Source organism: Arachis duranensis, chromosome 5 (genome assembly GCF_000817695.3).
Source record: "Arachis duranensis cultivar V14167 chromosome 5, aradu.V14167.gnm2.J7QH, whole genome shotgun sequence".
Taxonomy (NCBI): Eukaryota; Viridiplantae; Streptophyta; class Magnoliopsida; order Fabales; family Fabaceae; genus Arachis; species Arachis duranensis.
The window spans coordinates 4062932-4081789 of record NC_029776.3 but is presented as its reverse complement, the minus strand read 5'-3'; the positions used below and the strand labels follow the sequence as shown (position 1 = coordinate 4081789).

The 18858-nt window shown below is 32.5% G+C and overlaps 3 protein-coding genes across 3 annotated transcripts; 1 reads left to right on the top strand and 2 right to left on the bottom strand.

Annotated features, from left to right (window-relative positions):
• The first annotated feature begins 4675 nt into the window (after positions 1-4675).
• LOC107487446 (aconitate hydratase 1) lies at positions 4676-11084 on the top strand. The gene is made up of 20 exons (XM_016108089.3): positions 4676-4814; positions 4922-5032; positions 5375-5535; positions 5641-5733; positions 5842-6027; positions 6196-6357; positions 6551-6695; positions 6813-6955; positions 7020-7076; positions 7168-7247; positions 7714-7789; positions 7952-8137; positions 8610-8677; positions 8775-8893; positions 8982-9103; positions 9199-9297; positions 9389-9868; positions 10215-10313; positions 10395-10634; positions 10720-11084. Exons 1-20 carry the CDS (start codon positions 4811-4813, stop codon positions 10792-10794), a joined length of 2706 nt encoding a protein of 901 aa, XP_015963575.1. The 5' UTR covers positions 4676-4810; the 3' UTR covers positions 10795-11084.
• Positions 11085-12512: 1428 nt separating this feature from the next.
• LOC107487445 (probable prolyl 4-hydroxylase 10) lies at positions 12513-15867 on the bottom strand. Its single transcript, XM_016108088.3, has 8 exons — positions 15381-15867; positions 15177-15264; positions 14526-14623; positions 14301-14398; positions 13897-14026; positions 13606-13793; positions 13412-13501; positions 12513-12841 (listed from the first exon to the last, which is right to left on the bottom strand). Exons 1-7 carry the CDS (start codon positions 15575-15577, stop codon positions 13428-13430), a joined length of 873 nt encoding a protein of 290 aa, XP_015963574.1. The 5' UTR covers positions 15578-15867; the 3' UTR covers positions 12513-12841; positions 13412-13427.
• An 855-nt stretch (positions 15868-16722) lies between these two features.
• Positions 16723-18442, bottom strand: LOC107487443 (uncharacterized). Its single transcript, XM_016108086.3, has 4 exons — positions 18226-18442; positions 17841-18117; positions 17369-17517; positions 16723-17131 (listed from the first exon to the last, which is right to left on the bottom strand). Exons 2-4 carry the CDS (start codon positions 18075-18077, stop codon positions 16984-16986), a joined length of 534 nt encoding a protein of 177 aa, XP_015963572.1. The 5' UTR covers positions 18078-18117; positions 18226-18442; the 3' UTR covers positions 16723-16983.
• Positions 18443-18858: the final 416 nt, after the last annotated feature.

The following is an 18858-nucleotide window of genomic DNA, read 5'->3' as shown; positions in this document are numbered from 1 at the left end:
ATTCTTAATAAGCTTGATGGCCAATGTGCAGTTTTGGCCAGTAGTATCAATCTCAATTAATTAGATTCCTGATTTGACTTTATGATATTTAATTTATTATTTTCTACTATTTTCTGCATGTCTGAGAGTGATTGCTTTGTCCCTTTGTCCATTTTCTATGGATATTTTGTTTAAATTCATTTAGCTGTTTACTCAACTATAACGTTCTCAATTATTTATGCTAGGGCTTTCTTCTCATTATAATGTTAGTTCATTTAAGTGATTATTGTTCTCTTGTGTTGCTCAGTTGGTAATAATGGTAGATTTAAAATACCTCTATTGTTAAATAATTAGGTAAAATTATGTGAAGGTTTTTTAGCATGTTTTGTTACACATGAATTAACTTTGGGAAAATTTAAATATAAGGTGACAGAGCTCTTCTTCCAACTTTTATTTCAAATCATGGGGAACGATTAGGTCCAATGTTCTATGTTATTGACGAGCTAGATAATTGTTTAGTCCTGGAGGTGATAAGAAAGAATGATCAGTTGCTCATAACTGACTACTCATTTGAACAGATTAGAACTTCCTATCTTATCGATAGAGAGGCATCTGTTCAATTTAAGTATGTCGGTTTTGGAATTTTTTTTTATTTCATTGTGGGATAAGGACAACCAACCCATACAAGTTCACCTTGATCCTAATGCATATGTGCCTAAGCTAATGGACCCAAAGACACCTGATAATGTATCAAGAGTGTTCCACATCAAGTATACCAGGATTGATGAGGAGTCATCAGCTGATGTGATGGTTTTATCTGGGTCTGAACCATCTGATGATCAGTTTTCATCAGATGGTAATGGAAACAATGATCAAGATGGGACACTGGTAGGGGATAATCTGCATAATCCGATAGATTTATCTAGTGGAAGTAGTTTATCATTGGAGGTCAACGAACAAAGTAACGCGGCAAACAAATTGGCTGCTCCTAGGTAATGCTAGATGTAACTTTTTTCCTTGTGCTTTGGATTTTAATATCATGGGATAGCTTGCTATTTTTTAGTCTGGTGACTAACATATTCATATTATCCTAAATTAGATATGCTCCAGAGGTTTCTTATGAAATGATCATCACAGCTTCGGATGTCGGACAATCTAGATTGGTAAATTGATCTCAAAAGAGTGTTTTCTTTTGTTTTTTTTTTTCTTGCAAACTTATTGGATGTTCTTCCTAAATCTGTTATTCATTGTGTATGAAAATATTATGTTTGTGTTAACTATGAATTATTTATTGCAGTATTTGGCTTCAAAATTTGCTGCGTATCTTAAACTATCTGGAGATGGTTCGATTTGGACGATCACCGGTCCAGATTCCAATGCAGAGAAGAATGTGTTCTTTTTCCACTTACTGAAAAGTGGAGGAAGAGGTACAGAATGAAAATTTGGAGTCGGGTGGAGTGAGTGTTGTAGAATATACAATTTAAAAGAGGGTGATATCATTATTTTAAAACTCGGCTCGATAGCTAACCGCCAGATAGAGTTATCGATTCAGCGATGTTAGGCCTCCTATGTATAACTCTATTTGATGGATATTTTGAATTATGTGTTAAGTTGTCTTGGACATATTTTATTTTTTGTTTAATGAACAAATTTATATATGTTGTATATATTTTGTTTTGCTATCAGTAGGTATCTTGACGTTATGTATTTTTAACATAATACGTAATAATAAACTACATCTCTGTTGGACTTTTTTTTTTAGTGTCTAACAATTGTTTGAATATTTTATTATCTTTTATTATCTTAGAAAATATATTATGCCATTTATTGACATATTGAATAATTGTTGTATTTTATTTTTTTATTTTAGGGTAGTGATAATTTTGTAATTATCTAAAATTAATACAACATATCTATTTTTATAAAATACATTTTAGTTATATTCTTAATATTTTTTTAAATGGTTTAAATTTCGTGAATCCCGTGTATTACACGGGTTATCACGCTAGTTATATATAAATTAAATATTGAGTATCCGGATATGATCGATCATATAAAAGTCTTGACCAATATACTCGAATATGTATAATAATACAAATATATTTATTTATATTAATTTTGCATTATTGTACAGTGACCAAGATTTCTATACCTTAAATTATAGATAATTCTTTTGAGATTTATGTTTGTTTAAAATAAAATATATTTTATTAATATTAACATACAACAACAATTATCTTATTAAATTGGACTTAATAGTAAAATTAGAAAAATAATTACATAAATTATATCAATAAAAATTCAATAAGTAACAACATTGTATTTTATAAAACTAACTAACTAATTAATTAATTACTAAATCAAATCTTAGTTTTTTATTTATTGGTGTCTCTTTTTTCTTAAAAAAAAAAACAGAGATAAGAAAGAATATTATTAATCTATCTATTAACTAATATTTTTTATTTTAAAGTTATGCAATATTTTTTATTTTCACTCTTTAATGATCTTGTTTATAACAACTGTTTTAGTTTTTAAAAAAATGCTGTAAATATTATAGAAAATGAATTTTATAATTGAGTGGAACATAATTAATAGTTGGATAATAATTTAATAAATATTAACATAATTATTTAAAAATATAAAAGTTTATTTTCATTAGTTGACAATATAAATAATTTTATACCGTTAATCAATCATATCTATTTTTCGAATAATTGTTGATATGATGAATGTAAAATACAACAACATTATATGACAATACATGATTGAATGAATGCATATATTTTTTACAAACAAACAATATATATAGAAAACTATTTAATTATATTAAAAATAAAGATAAGGAAACCATGGTAAGTTAAATTTTCGTTGTTTTAAATTAATATACTTTTTATAGGTCTAGTCTAGCTTTTTCTTCTTCTAGTACTTGCATTTAATTTTAATTTCAAAATAAAAAAATATATTTATGTCCAAAAAAATTATTCTAATTTATATTTTTGTCCCCATTTCTATTTTTTTTATATTCGTTACTTTTCTGTCCTCCTGATTTGTACCCTAAATAAAATTTTTAAAAAGATTCGAGCTTTTAAAGGTCCACCTAATTACTAAATGAAAGAACATTTTGTATAAGATTTTAAGATACTGAAAATATTCATATTTTACTTTATTTAGCGTTGAAGAAAATATAAATAAATAATATTTTTTTGTTTTTGTATTGAACTAGGATATAAGTTCAAAAGAAAAAAAAACTATTTACACATAAACGATATTTTTTCCCTTTTTTATATTGGGCTATAAGAAATTCTTTTAAGGCTTAGGTATCTTTTTATACAGAGTTAGCAATTTAGGGCCTAAAATTAAAAATACACAACTGGGCCTTTATATAAGGATTTATATGGGCTTATGGACTGAGCCCCGTAGATCAACCAAAACATTGAAACGAGCTTATTTTAGTCATCGCTCATCAGTCATCACCTTTAGCCTCTTAAGCGTTGGCAAAGTGGATAGTCTGTTCCGTTTCGTCAGGACTAAGGCAAAATTAGATTTTCTTTAAATAAATATTTTATTTATTAATATATGTTACGATAATGATCTGGAACGTTGATTGGACCGAACGTGAGGTTTACATCCGTAGTGTGGTAGTGTTCGACCTCTTTGATGTCGAGATGTCGTTTATTTAAGTTTTTTGTAAGAAAATGGAGGGTGATACTTATAAAAGATTCCGATATTTAAGTTAGTAAAGATTTTAGGTAAGTTTTAATAGATTAAAATGTGAATTATATCTGGAGTGTCAGTATATTTATAATAAAATTGATAAGTAACTGTGTTAGAGATTTAGAATAGTTCTATTTTTTTAATAAATAATTATTCTTTTTATTTTAGGAGTCTATTAAAATCTATCTTCTAAATATAGTGGAGAAATATCAGGCGATTACTCGTCAAATTAAATAGAGTTGGATCTCTTTTTGGTGTTGGCCTTTTTAAAAGATAAGACTTATAGTAAAAAGCCACTTTATTAGTGAATCTTTTTTTTTATTAGACTTGAGTTTTATTTTTTGAATTAGGATATAAATAATATACATATGAATATATTTATAAATTATAACATACTTTTTTTTTAATTTTTAATTTCAGTAGAATTATTTATAATAATATTTATTAATAAATATGTTCTTTTTCAAATATGGAATAAATTAAGTCAAGAACTAATTTATCTGTTTTTTTTTAAATATATAAAATTCAAAATTTAAAAAATTAATAAAAATAAAAATGAAAGTAATAGAATCTAATATTTTAATAATAGTGAAGTCCTACAGAACGTAATTTCCTTATATAAAACTTCCATTTTTGTATAATCGACAAATTCACAAACTTATTAGGTAGAAAAAACCCAAACAATAAAAATCTTTGTTTAAAACTACGAGATATTTTTCATTTTGATTTGATTTGACGTGGTGAATATGGAATATGGAACATGGAGGAGGAAGAGAGTAAGAATATTACGTGCGAGGGAAGGAGGATCAAGCTTGAATATACGCTCATAACATATGACACATCAACGGATCTCGAACTGTGACGACAACTAATCCAATACTTAAATAATCAAATCAATAGTAAACAAATAATTTAAATATAATATATTTAATTTATACATACTAATTTAAATTTTTTATTTTCTTTTTATTTTTATATTAGGACAATAGCAGAATAGCACGCTCCACTTTGTTTCACTTCTCTTTATCAATTCATATCTGTCTTCGCTTCTCGCTTCACCTACTCCCTCTCCTTCTCGTTTGATCGATCCATAATCTCATAGCTACATTCAGAGACTATGGGTAACACAATACATACTCCTTCACTTTCACTTCTTATCATTCATGCTTTTCATGTATTTCTTCTCTTTTCTTTTTGACAAATTTGATTGGTTGGTTCGTTGTTGCAGCGGCGACTGCAAACCCCTTCCAGAGCATTCTGAAGACGCTTCAGAAGCCTGGTGGTGCTGGTGACTTCGGAAGTTACTTTAGCTTGCCAGCTCTTAATGATCCAAGAATTGGTTAGTTTTTTGTTTTTCCAATTTTCGCTGATATTTTTTTTCCTTGATTGGAAATAACGCAGTATGTTGAAAACTTAGCACTTGTTATTGTTATTTTTAGGGATTACGGTCTCAGTAGATGTTATTACTAACTAATATTAAAAAAAGAAATCTGGATTCAATGATTCATCTTCTATGAGATCCGTTGTTGTTTTATTGTTGTTAATTGGATTGGATCTGGAGGGAAGAAATCAGAGTGTGAGACGTAATGTAGTGATATCATTTGATGATTGATTACTTGAAATCCGATTTCGAGTGATTACAGAATTTGATGGTGACTGTTTTTTTGTGTTTGCCTCGCAGATAAACTTCCTTACTCTATCAGGATACTTTTGGAATCTGCGATTCGTAACTGTGATGAGTTTCAAGTTAAGAAGCATGACGTTGAAAAAATTATTGATTGGGAGAATTCTGCTCCCAAACAGGTGGAAATTCCATTCAAGCCGGCTAGAGTGCTGCTGCAGGTAAGTACCGTGAAGCCATGAAGATATAATGGATGTTGTTTTTATTAGTATTTGAATTGAGCAAACTTTTTGTGGTATTCAACGAGCTTTTCATGTCAATATCAGGATTTTACTGGTGTGCCTGCTGTTGTTGATCTTGCTTGCATGCGAGACGCAATGAACAAGCTTGGTGGCGATTCTAATAGAATTAATCCCTTGGTAAGCAGTATCCTTGAGCACATTAATTGGTTGAGACTAATATTGATTTTTTTCTTTTATGTATCTAGGTACTTCATCTCTAATTATTTCATAATTGTTTCCCTTCAGGTACCAGTAGATCTTGTCATTGATCACTCAGTTCAGGTTGATGTTGCGAGATCAGAAAATGCTGTTCAGGCAAATATGGAACTTGAATTTCAGAGGAACAAGGAAAGATTTGGTTTCCTCAAGTGGGGTTCCACTGCATTCAATAACATGCTTGTTGTTCCTCCCGGATCAGGAATAGTTCACCAGGTCAGTGCCTCATTCAAATCCCCACTGGTATAGATGTATACTTGACCTAATTCTGTAACATTTACTCTCTGAAGATTTTTATCTGTGGCAAGGAAAACTCGCATGATTCTTAATGCAGTTTATAATAGTTTGTCTCCTAAATTAAATTTTACAACTCAATTTGTGTAGGTCAATTTAGAATACCTCGGTAGAGTGGTGTTCAACACGAATGGTGTGCTTTATCCAGACAGTGTTGTGGGAACTGACTCACACACAACTATGATTGATGGCTTGGGTGTTGCTGGGTGGGGAGTTGGTGGAATTGAAGCAGAAGCTGCTATGCTCGGCCAGGTAAAAGAACATGTAGATTTGTCATTTGTTACGGAAATCCATGAAATTCTTTTAAATAGTAGCGCGATGGAGTTAATTTATTGAGTACATTCAATAAGTTTTTCTGTAGATTATTTGCAGCAAGCATGTTAATTGATTATTTTGGTGTTAAGATGTTATTAGATTATTTATTTATCTCTCAATGTCTTTGCAGCCCATGAGCATGGTCCTACCAGGTGTTGTTGGATTTAAATTATTAGGAAAACTACGAAGTGGCGTGACGGCTACTGATTTGGTGTTGACTGTTACTCAAATGCTAAGGAAACACGGGGTTGTTGGCAAGTTTGTGGAGTTTTACGGCAAGTGTTAACTTATGCAAATGATGCTATGATTTTTTTTTGTTCCTTCATAGCACGACCTGCCTGCCTGATTAATCTTCCCTTAAATAATTGTTTTTTTTAACCTTTGTTATGCAGGGGAAGGCATGAGTGAGCTACCTTTGGCAGATCGTGCCACCATAGCAAACATGTCTCCTGAATATGGTGCAACCATGGGCTTCTTTCCTGTTGATCATGTCACTTTGCAATATTTGAAGTTGACAGGAAGAAGTGATGAAACTGTAAGTTAACACTTACATCATGCTACTTTTGTTGTCTACATTTGCTTACATATCTCCCTTACAGGTTTCCATGATAGAATCCTATTTACGAGCCAATAAGATGTTTGTGGACTACAATGAGGTACTATGCTTCCTGCATGTGTTTTTTGGAATAGTTATGCCTCAGTGGTTTGGAAGGGCCTCGTTTGACTTGTGGTTTTTATTTCATGCAGCCTCAAGTGGAGAGAGTGTACTCATCATATTTGGAGCTCAAACTTGAGGATGTAGAACCTTGTGTCTCAGGTCCAAAGAGGTAATGTGTAATCATGTTTTCCAGTTAAATGTAAGGGTAAAATGCTCCTGCCATTATTGTATGCATTTTATACACATGCCTCCACTCTATTTTGAAAACCTACATAACACTTCTGTCTTTCTCAAACACACATGCTTCCAAAATTCTATCATGATTTGCTGAAAGTGTCATTCATTCCCTTGTTCAACTATATATTGAGAAAAAGCGAAGAAACATTCAATTTGTGCAGCTGAATCGATCTTTAAAATTGACCAGAATTCCATAAGATAATTCAACAAATGTGTAACGTCTGATCACAGTTTGGAGTTAATTTTGGTTATTTTGAGGGTATAAAAAGACATACGCGTGGAAAGGCTTTTATAGTAAGTGACATTAATAGGGAGCTGACATAATTCACACTAAAATAAAATCATGTTTTCATTTTCTAGTTTTTACATAGTTTAATCATTGCTTTAAATCTTTTCAGGCCTCATGATCGTGTCCCTTTGAAAGAAATGAAGGTAGATTGGCATGCCTGCCTCAACAATAAAGTTGGGTTTAAGGTATGCTGCTTGAACCATGGATATAATTTTGTTAACAGCTATATACAGATCAGTAGTTTGTATGATTATATACTCATCCTAGTTATCTGCTTTTGAGATATATATATATATTGCCTTTATTTATTTTTATGGTCTTTTGATCTGTATATTGCACTGTTACAGGGTTTTGCCATACCAACAGAATCTCAAAATAAGGTTGCAGAGTTCACATTCAATGGGACAAAAGCACATCTTAGGCATGGGGATGTTGTTATAGCTGCTATCACCAGCTGTACAAATACCTCAAACCCTTATGTAATGCTTGGAGCTGCACTGGTTGCAAAGAAAGCATGTGACTTGGGATTGGAGGTTTGTCAATGTCTCTGCTTTTTTGTTACCTGTGTCATGAAGTTTTAAGATTTAACTTGATAATCATATGCATGTACTATAGTTGGGCTACATGATCAGGATTATATGTTTATTGTATGATTGCTTTTATATCTTTTTTTAATATTGTTGAATGCACCCAAATTGCACTCCCTATCCCCCCAAACAAATGACTAAAGCAGTAAAAGCACATGGTGGTTGTCCTGGAATTGCAGGCTTGGTACATCATTTGTTCTTGTTTCTTTCCTCTTTCTGAATAAAGTTGAAATTAACTAAGCAACTGTCTTAGGCTTGTTTTTGTTTTTAAGGGTGATTATTGATTTTTTCCCCCTTCTAAGGATACATTGCATATTTTCAGTTTCTTCCTTTTTTTTTATCCATCATTTTTTTATCTGGATAATTTGTTGGGTACTAATTGATTGCCATTGTTTCATAATCTGATTTTGACTATTAGGTGAAGCCATGGATTAAAACAAGTCTTGCTCCAGGTTCCGGTGTTGTAACTAAATATTTAGAGAGGAGGTATGTTTAGAATATGCGAAGTATATTAACTGTGACACACCGGCAATAGCATCAAGCTTACTGTGGCTGAAACACTTTTATTACATTTCACCTTCAGTGGCTTGCAGAAGTATTTGAACCAGCTAGGTTTTCATATAGTTGGGTATGGATGCACCACATGCATTGGTAATTCAGGGGATATTAATGAAGCTGTGGCTTCTGCAATTACTGAAAATGGTACACATTTTTTTTGTAAGCAGATATTCTCTTTGTATTCGTCGAGGAATCTTAGCTGACCTAAACATTGATTTTCTGAACATTCCAGATATTGTAGCTGCAGCTGTCTTGTCTGGAAATAGGAACTTTGAGGGCCGAGTTCATCCATTAACAAGGGCTAATTATCTAGCTTCGCCTCCTCTTGTTGTTGCCTATGCACTTGCTGGCACAGTATGTCTCTTGCAAATTGAGTTCAGGCCTGCTTTTAATGCCAAACTAGGTCTTGCCTTCTATGTTGGACTTTCTAAACTGGACACATTCTGCAGGTTGACATTGACTTTGAAACTGAACCTATTGGAATAACCAAGGATGGAGAGAGGATATTCTTCAAAGATATTTGGCCATCCAGTGAAGAAATTGCAAGTGTAAGTAGCCTATTGTGTTAGATATCACTTTTCGGATATCAACACAAATTCATTGTATAAAGGTGATGGTTCTTATTTGTCCAATTTTCAGGTTGTACAATCAAGTGTGCTGCCAGATATGTTTAGGGAAACATATAATGCGATCACCAAGGGCAATCCCATGTGGAATAATCTCTCTGTTCCCACTGGCACTCTTTATTCCTGGGACCCTTCATCAACATATATTCATGAGCCACCTTATTTTAAGAACATGACCATGTCTCCACCCGGTGGACACGGAGTGAAGAATGCTTACTGTTTGCTCAATTTTGGGGATAGTATTACGACTGACCACATCTCTCCAGCTGGTAGCATACATAAAGATAGTCCTGCTGCCAAATACCTTATGGAGCGTGGGGTTGACAGACGAGACTTCAACTCCTACGGAAGTCGCCGTGGTAACGATGAGGTGATGGCACGAGGAACTTTTGCCAATATTCGCATCGTCAACAAACTCTTGAATGGAGAAGTTGGACCGAAAACAATCCATATTCCTTCTGGGGAGAAGTTATCAGTCTTTGATGCTGCAATGGTAATTTTTCTTCTAAGTAGGTGCACTAGGCAATGTTTCTTTACATCATAATGATGCTCCGTGATATGCCTTCTCATTCCTGTGATAGATAGATTTGATTTTGATTGGAAAACATTCTTGACAATCTGCCTGAATCTATCAAATTATATGGGCACTACATCTATATTGAAAGAGCAAAAAAGGGGAGAAATAGAGCAAGTAAATTCAGTTTGGCTTTAGACTGGAAATGTCAAAAGAAAGCACAAAAAAATCCAGTGTATTTTTCATTCATGATTACTGTAGTTAACCCAAGCTTTTTTTGGTTGACTTCTTTGTAACCTTGTTGGATCATCATATCTATTTTCAGAAATACAAGAGCGAAGGGCATGATATGATTATCTTAGCTGGTGCAGAGTATGGAAGTGGAAGTTCCCGTGATTGGGCTGCAAAGGGGCCGATGCTACTGGTACTTCCTAGATTCCATTCTACTATAAAAAGAAAAATTGTGTTTTTTATTGGTTAATTTAATGACATATTCATTTGTCAGGGTGTGAAAGCTGTCATATCAAAAAGCTTTGAAAGGATTCACCGAAGTAATTTGGTGGGAATGGGTATTATCCCTCTATGTTTCAAGTCCGGGGAGGATGCCGATAGTCTTGGATTGACTGGTCGTGAGCGGTACACCATTGATCTTCCGAACATAAGTGAAATCCGACCTGGTCAAGATGTCACAGTGGTGACAGATGATGGGAAGAAATTTGTAACTACTCTAAGATTCGATACAGAGGTAATATTTGGTGTTCCATTTTTTGTTGCAACTCTTTGATCATTCTTTTGTTTTCTCGGTTGATGTTTTAGCCACTTCATTGCAGGTTGAACTTGCTTACTTCAGCCATGGAGGCATCTTGCAATATGTGATCAGAAACTTGATCAATGCTAAACATTAAGGGTGTTAAAAGAAACAATGTTGGCTGGTGGCATTGGTAGCACACAGTCGCACTGATTTTTAACTTTGTCCAAATAAAGGTTCCTCCAAGGTGGTAAAAAATCCTTGCTATCAAATGTTGTATCAATAAACCAAGGAATGATGAAGGGTTGTTGTAATGGCTGTCACTTTTCATTTCTCATATTTATTTGAGAATGGAGAAGTCTTTATTCCTTATTATAGGGTTTGAGTGTTGTGGCGAACATTTACTTTCAAGAGAAATAGAGAATCATCAGTTGAAGGGTTAATAAACCTCTTTTTTGGGGGGCCTGGGGTTAATAAACCTTTTGTGTGCCTCGAAAAATATGCAGTGCTAGAGACTGAAGTCTAACAATCCACAGTTCAAAAAATAGTTATCAGATTCAGAGATGGTTTCTGACCAAAAAATAAATAAATAAAAAGATTCTGAGATGGTTTATTAGCTAGCAATTTTAAAACTTTATAATCACCAAATGATAGAACAATTGATCGACTGAACAATTTAATGAAATTTTTTATTGTATTCATGTTATACTTTATTTAATATCTGGAAATATATTTACTAGGTTCTGTTACTGCTCTGAGTGCTCCCACAAAATTTAAAAAAAAGGGAAACGATGAGAGTTTTCATTTATCACTACTTACAAGGAAATATTTGGACAACAAAAATTACAGTAATTAGTTTTCTTAGTCATTCGTCATCGTCAATGTCCTTTTTTTCATAAAAAATTAATAAATACACTGAAAACGTTTATTAGAAAGGTTCATAAGTAATATTCAGTAAACGTAAAAGAATTAATACCTTAAAAAAAATTCTCTTTTGGCAGTTGAGCTTAAAAAAATGATTTATTGTCTCGTATAATTAAAGCTACTATGAAACTGCATTTTAGTCAACGCCCTTCAGGTAAGAGTGTATGACTGCCAATATGTTTCGTTATCATTTAACCTTGGCGTATTCATATTCAAATAACCGGAAAGAATCCTATATATTTATATAGTGATTAATCTGAATATCAATATTTGCTTTGTTTGGCCTTATTCATATTCAGGTGGAGGAGATTAACGGAACATGTATCAGATATTAAGTGATTGATACTTGCCTATTGAAAGAGAAAAGACAACCATGTATTTATGATTTCTGGGCATAATAAATAAACGAAATAGAAAAACTTAAATCTTATAAATCGTATAAACCACCCTAACTTGTTTTTCTTTTCGTTTTCTTCCTTTTTTGGAAAAGAAAAACAAGACTAATTATTTTAGAAATAGATAAGTATAGTGTGTTATTCACTGTTATGGGTAAGCTGAGTTATTTTTTAATATAAAAATAAAAAATTTGACGGTCAGATTTTATTACAGAATTTTACAGATACATAAATCTGACCCTTAAATTTCTGATCTTCGAAAAATAAAAAACACAATCATAAATATAAAAATCTGACTCTCAAATTTTTTTTACCGAATTTCTTCTAACTCTTCTCCACAATTGTGTGATAGACCTCTCATTTTCATAAATACACTCTTCTCTAATATTAAAAACAAAAAGCGGAAAAACAAAAGGTAGGAAACTACCAGTATCATGACAGCATTTGTAAACTCAAGTACTCAACACTGCTCTTTAGTCTTTTAGACTGAAAAGGTGCAAATGCAATGATGTAAAGGAGGCATCTCGTAAAGGGCTAATTAACACAAATAGAACTGTAACAACGATAACTACACAATGTTAGGTGAACTCTGAGGAAAAAGCAGGTACACTAGTCTCATCTATTGGTTTGATACATTTCTCTCCAAAAACCCCTAAAGCAAATTGTAACATGTATAAACTCTTTTTTTATATTATATTATTATATTTTTGCTAATATAAATGAAAAATGTAGGGGGGAAAAATTAGTTAGCTGAGGATACAACGGTACATCCAAAATCACAGAAACATCGGCATCTATAAGCATTTCCTTCAAGGCCGCTAGTGTGCAGAGTTTTAGCTCAGCCTTTAAAGTAGTACAATATGGGAATGATGGACTCTTAGAAACCTGAACAATAAATCAATCAAAGTGAGTGGTCGAGTAACAACTAGCATCATATGAAACTTGGAAAGCAATAGCTAAGAATCATGCTATGCAAGACAAAACACTAGGCCATGAATACAACTTTACATTGCAAACAAGGAAATGCAGTCACAAGTACTGGTTTTCCAATTTTAAAAGAGTTTAATTTTCACGAATGTCTGTATAAAATTCTTAATATTTATACTTACATCCAATCAAGTGTTACCACATAGATAAAAGTGATTTCGTTTTAGATAGTAGATATTGCTTGTCTATATGATAACACCTAATTGGATGTTGGTGTAAATTAATAGACTAATATTGTGCAAAATAGCTCTACATACTAAATGTTTTGACACACTTTCTAAGTCATATCAATCCAACAACTGAACCCTATTTAAGTAATAACCAAACAAAGATTATAAAACTGAGTTGTTTGATGAGTTCAATCTAAGTCAATAGTGACAAAAATTATTCCCATAACAGGGTTGTTTTATGTATAGCCTCAATTGTAATATACTATTTTTTAACAGTACAATAAGAGAAGATAAATACCTGTAGTAATGTATGTTCAAGCTTTGTATTCACTGACACGCATCCATTTGGTACTTGACCACTTATTACCCTTAATCACTGGACAACCGCCTGGAAAATTATCAAGTGAAAATTTCCGTTAATATATCTCCTTTTGTGAAAGCTTGTTGACACATCAAGCAGCACACATATTAATAATAAAACCACCAACTAACCATGCAGACTTGATGGATCTAAGGTTGCATCCGGCCTCATGCTCCAGAAAAGTAAAGCATCCCCCCTCTTTGGTTTAATTGAAAGTCCTTTTTTACCACAATCCGAAAGCTCATTCCACCACGGCACAGAGCTGAAGTTCCCCTTGGCAGCCGGGAACACTGTCTCACCCCCTTCTTCAACATCTGTACTGTATTATCATAATATAGATGGAACATGGCATGAACAGATATCCTCATGTTGAAGATAAATAGAAGCTAACAACTAAGAAGAGACCACTTGATGACACTTACAGGTACATCAGTACTGTTGCAATGCGTTGACCTCCATTCTTAGTGTTAAATTCATCCTGAAAGTAGTCATAGTGAGGTTCATACTTCTGTCCAACTTCGTAATGTAGAACTTGAAGCCCTTCACCGTGCTCTGCATTGCAAGACATTGTATAAGTAATGCTTTGTGAAGCATATAACAAAAAATATGCTACTACCTAAGATCAAAGACCACAAAACCAGATTGCAAAGTCAACTAAAATTATTCCATCTTGTTTGTTTGATGGGAAATTAGTCTCCAATATCAACGGGAAAACTTCATGTAAGGATTTAATGTGTGAAATAGCAGAGCAATTGGCAAAAAAGGTAGCATGTCATTTCCAACAAACAAGAATATATCATAAGAAAGACAAAAACAGAGTACTTACCTACAGGTATGAAAGTGAAGTCGGCAATTTTTTTCTCAATATTCCTCACAATCTTATCACGTCCTCTGGCCAGAAAAGTTCCGGAGCTTGTACGGACTCTAAATGTAAAAGAAATACGAAAAGGTAAGGTCTATCATCACGGAAGAGGAGCAAGGATAGTCTCGGGAGACAACTTTCAATATCAAAGGACAGTGAACAGAGAAAGATAGGGGAGAAAACTCTAACCTGCTGTCTTTACTTTTTCCAGTTTCACTATCAACAACTGTCGATTTTTGCATGTGTGGCTTTGCAATACTGATTAGATAATCACATTCCTCTTTGGTCTGCTCAGATTAATAAGCTAAATTTCAGTATTTGGAAAGTGAAAACAATACAATCCATTAAATTAATGCTCCCAAAAAACATGAACATCAACCAAGATTTAAACACAATGTCATTGCATCATGTAAAGCTCACAAGCAAACTGTAACATGCTAATCTGAATGCTGCTATCAATCATCATGCACCCAAAGAAAACAGAAACACAATTTGGGTGATATATTATCCTAATCTTCGAATTGAAAATGTAACAAAAGAAAGGAGGATTCATCAACATGAGCTACCAGTAACTAGAGATCAAATCATAATACCACCAATTTTCAACAATTGCTTGACCTCGCATAAATGTAGGAGAATATTAAAAGTTAAAGGCAAGCTCATTTCTGAATTCTGATTCACAAATCCTAATTCCTAGTACAACATCAAGCTCAGGAACCACCCAAATTTTATTTTATTTTAAAAAGAAAAAAGTTCCACACACGATTTCCATGATCTCATGCACAATTGAACTTGAAAACAGAAAGCAATTATAATTAAGAGAAGAAGTTTTCAACTGACCAGGAAATTATGATAAACAAAAGCTCGAGGCTCCCAGGAAACGACTTCAACCCACTGTTCTCCGTTATCATCTTCAGCACCACCGCTTCTGCTCAAAAGAACCGAAAGAAATGACAAAAAGGGGGAAAAATCAAAATTTGAAAACAAATTAAGATAGAAACGAAAGAGAATCGAAATAGGAGAGGGGCAATTACGGAAATTTACCTGTCTCGAGTGTTGTGAGCGATGGAGGTGAGATCGTTAGGCTTTGGAAAACGCGAACGCGAGGGAGAAGGAATGGAGAGGATTCCGAGTGCGAGAAGGATGAGAACGACGAAGGTGAAGGCCACAAGCAGCGAGAGCATCAGCGTCGACGACGATGACTTCCGAGGCTGCAAGCGAGAGTACTTGCCCTTCGCCATTGTTGAAAACGGGGTTCAAGATTTGGATCTGATGATACTGTGAATAACAACAACAAGATCTGAAGAATTTTGAACGAATCTCTCAGACAAGAAGAAGAAGAGTGATGACTTGGTTGTTGTTGTAGTGGCAGCAACGGTGGCTGGCGTTTTTTTTTATCTATTTATTTTTTATTTTTCTATTTTTCTTCTTCTACGCTTCAAAAATTCACCCGAGTCCTACTTCTTCTACCTAAGGTTGTTTGTTGTGAGGGGAATTTTTGGATTTTGGAAAAATTGCATGTCACTTTGATTTTTGGTGCATTATTAAATTGGAGTTGAGCTGTCTAAATATTAAATATCATTGATCTCTTTTGGGATAAAGTGATAAAATATTTTTCCTAATGAAAAAGCAATGAGATGACTTGATTGGTTAGGATTTTTTACAGAAAAAAAAATAAAAAAAGGAAAATTACTTTCTTTTCAACTTAGTTTAATTTTACAAAAATATTATCCTCACACTAAAAATTAATCATTGTATATTTATATAAATATATATAATTTAATTTATTTTTAATATATATTTTATATTTTAATGTGTATTTTATATTATTAATTAATTTTAGTATACATCTAAAATTATTATTAATTTTATTATTAAGAAAACTTATAGGTATTTATGTTAAATTACAAGTTATTCTAGTATTGTTAGTTAATTCTTACTACGTTCTTAGCAATTTAGAATGTGTTTTTGAGTTGTGATCGAATAGAAACGAAAGGCTTTGAAAAAATCAAAGAGAAAAGAAAAAAAGAATGATTTAATTTTTTAGCATATTTTTATTCTTAAATTTAAAGTTTTTAAGATGAACAATATGGATTTTTACAGTAACGTTAGGCGAAAAGAAAATTCAATCAAATATTAAATATATTATGAAAACATTAAAAAAATAAAATTCTTTGTTCATAAATTAAAAAAATTAAAACCATAATTTAAAACTATTAATATATATTTTTTAAGATTTTTACTAACAATTGTCTTATTTTTTTAAGAGTTGTAATTTGCACCTATAGTAGCTAAGAATTTCCCCTAGCGATATATAAATGAACACATATAAGCCCCTGGTATTAATAATTTCATCATTGAATAATTTCTAATAAATACGATTAAATAAGTAACAAGACCTTCATCATTCAATAATCACTGGTGAATAACCAGGAAGCAGAACAATCAATGACTTACATGTACATAGTTTCCAGATTCTTTCCTTTTTTTGTTTTCTTTTCTCCTAATCTCAAACCACTAGACAGTAGAAATGAATTAAAAGATGAACACGTTGACATTTTAAAAACAAAACAAACGAAACATTACCATTACATCAATAATGATGATATTAATCACATTGAAATACATCTTAAGACACCTATATGGCTTAAAATGCGCCAATAGCTGTAGGGTACAAAGCCTTGGGACTGTAAGACATATAATTGGGAACATAAGTTGATGAAATTCGTTTCTTGGAAGGATCCATGGAATCTATGGCTGGTTGGTTCAAATAAGCATACTTGCTTTTTGTCCACCTGCAAATTTCAAAACAATTACAAAATAAATAACAATAAATGTACTAATTCGGTCTAATGTACAAATAACTGCAAAGCAAATTAATAAAATATTTTTTCAACAAGTTATAACTTAAATGATATAATTTCTTTATTCTTATTTAAAGGTCTCGCATTCGAGTCTCATTCCTAACTTAAAAATAAAATAAAATAAAATATCTTATAAAATAATTCTATAGTAAGAGGGAATTTACTAACCAGTCCTTTATTCCAACACGCACTTCCTTGTCTTTCCCTTGTTTTCTGCAATCATTTGGCACTGCTACCCCTTTGACCATTTTTTTCTTGGTGTCACCTTCATCACTCTCATCCCTCAAGGACAATTCAAAGTTCAGATAATCTTCCTCCTGTTCTCCATTGTCCAAAGAATTCAACATAAAACGGCAAACAAAAACTTCAGGGTCAGACAGAGGAACAGAACCAAGTAACAATCACAATTCATAATATATTATAGGAACCGTCTTTTTTCTCTTTTTCTTTTTGTTCAACTGGTTTTTATTGTACTAATAAGCTCTTGTACCAATTTAGTTGAATTTGGTTATCAAAATAACTCGGTCATATAACATTATCAATTCTGTTTGCAACATTAAGATTATTTTCTATCACTCTTTTCCTTAGTTGTCTTATACAACAAGAAAGGAAAAAAGCATGTGGATGATCATGATCTTACCGAGAGATTTCGAGCTCGAAGTCTTGCTGCTGCCTTGATGGCAGCAAGGAGATGATCCTCTTCCTCGATCCGCTTCTGCCTCCAAAACCTCGCGATTTCCCGGTTCGTCACGCTCTCCTCTACTCTAGGTCTTGTGAATCCCCGGAACTTTGGAAGCGGAGGAGGAGGAGGCGGCCTTGGAACCACTCTCTTTGTCCTTGATCCAACTACATCACTTTCTTCCTTCCCTTGCTTCATTATAAACAAACTTTGCTATATATATTCACCTTATTGTTTCCTATAAAAAAAAAATAATAAAGGTGATCATAGAATGAATCATCACAACATCAAAATTCTCCTATTTAAAACCATGATCTTATGATCTTAGCTAACAATCTAAACCTACCTTTCACACACTATACGGAGTGGTGGTAGAGATTACACTAGCATGTGGAATAGGAATATCTTAGTCAAGTGGAATATGCAATAATAACAATAATGTTGTGTATATAGCAATCCCTCTTGTTGCGTGTGGACACCGAAGATTCAATTAAAAAATAAATTGGAATGGTTGTTGCGGCTTTCATTTCTCAAAGAAGTGACTTCTAAAGGAGGTTACCTCGTCCCTATCAGGAATCTTCAATGGATTATTGTGGTACTTAGATCAGCATAAGCAACTAGTCACTATTAAATTAAAGTAAGGATTTTGTTAAAAAGCATTTATTTGATAAGGTTTTCAATTTGAGAAGCTTTGATGATTTTTATATAAAAAAAAATTATACAGTAAATATATTTATTTATTTTTTTCAACAGAATTTTTCATATTTGACCTCTTATCAAAAGTGTCTAGGGAATTTGTTAACTAAACTCTTGAAAATAAAATTTTATTCGAAATTATGGCCCAACCTCTGGTTATTGTAATCAGTGGATAATGCTACTAATAATACAAGACCAACTATTCAGTGAGAATGGGAATTAGATCAATGAAAGCGAGTTAAATCGTAGGTGAATTCCACACTTAAATACTCTTCTTGAGAAT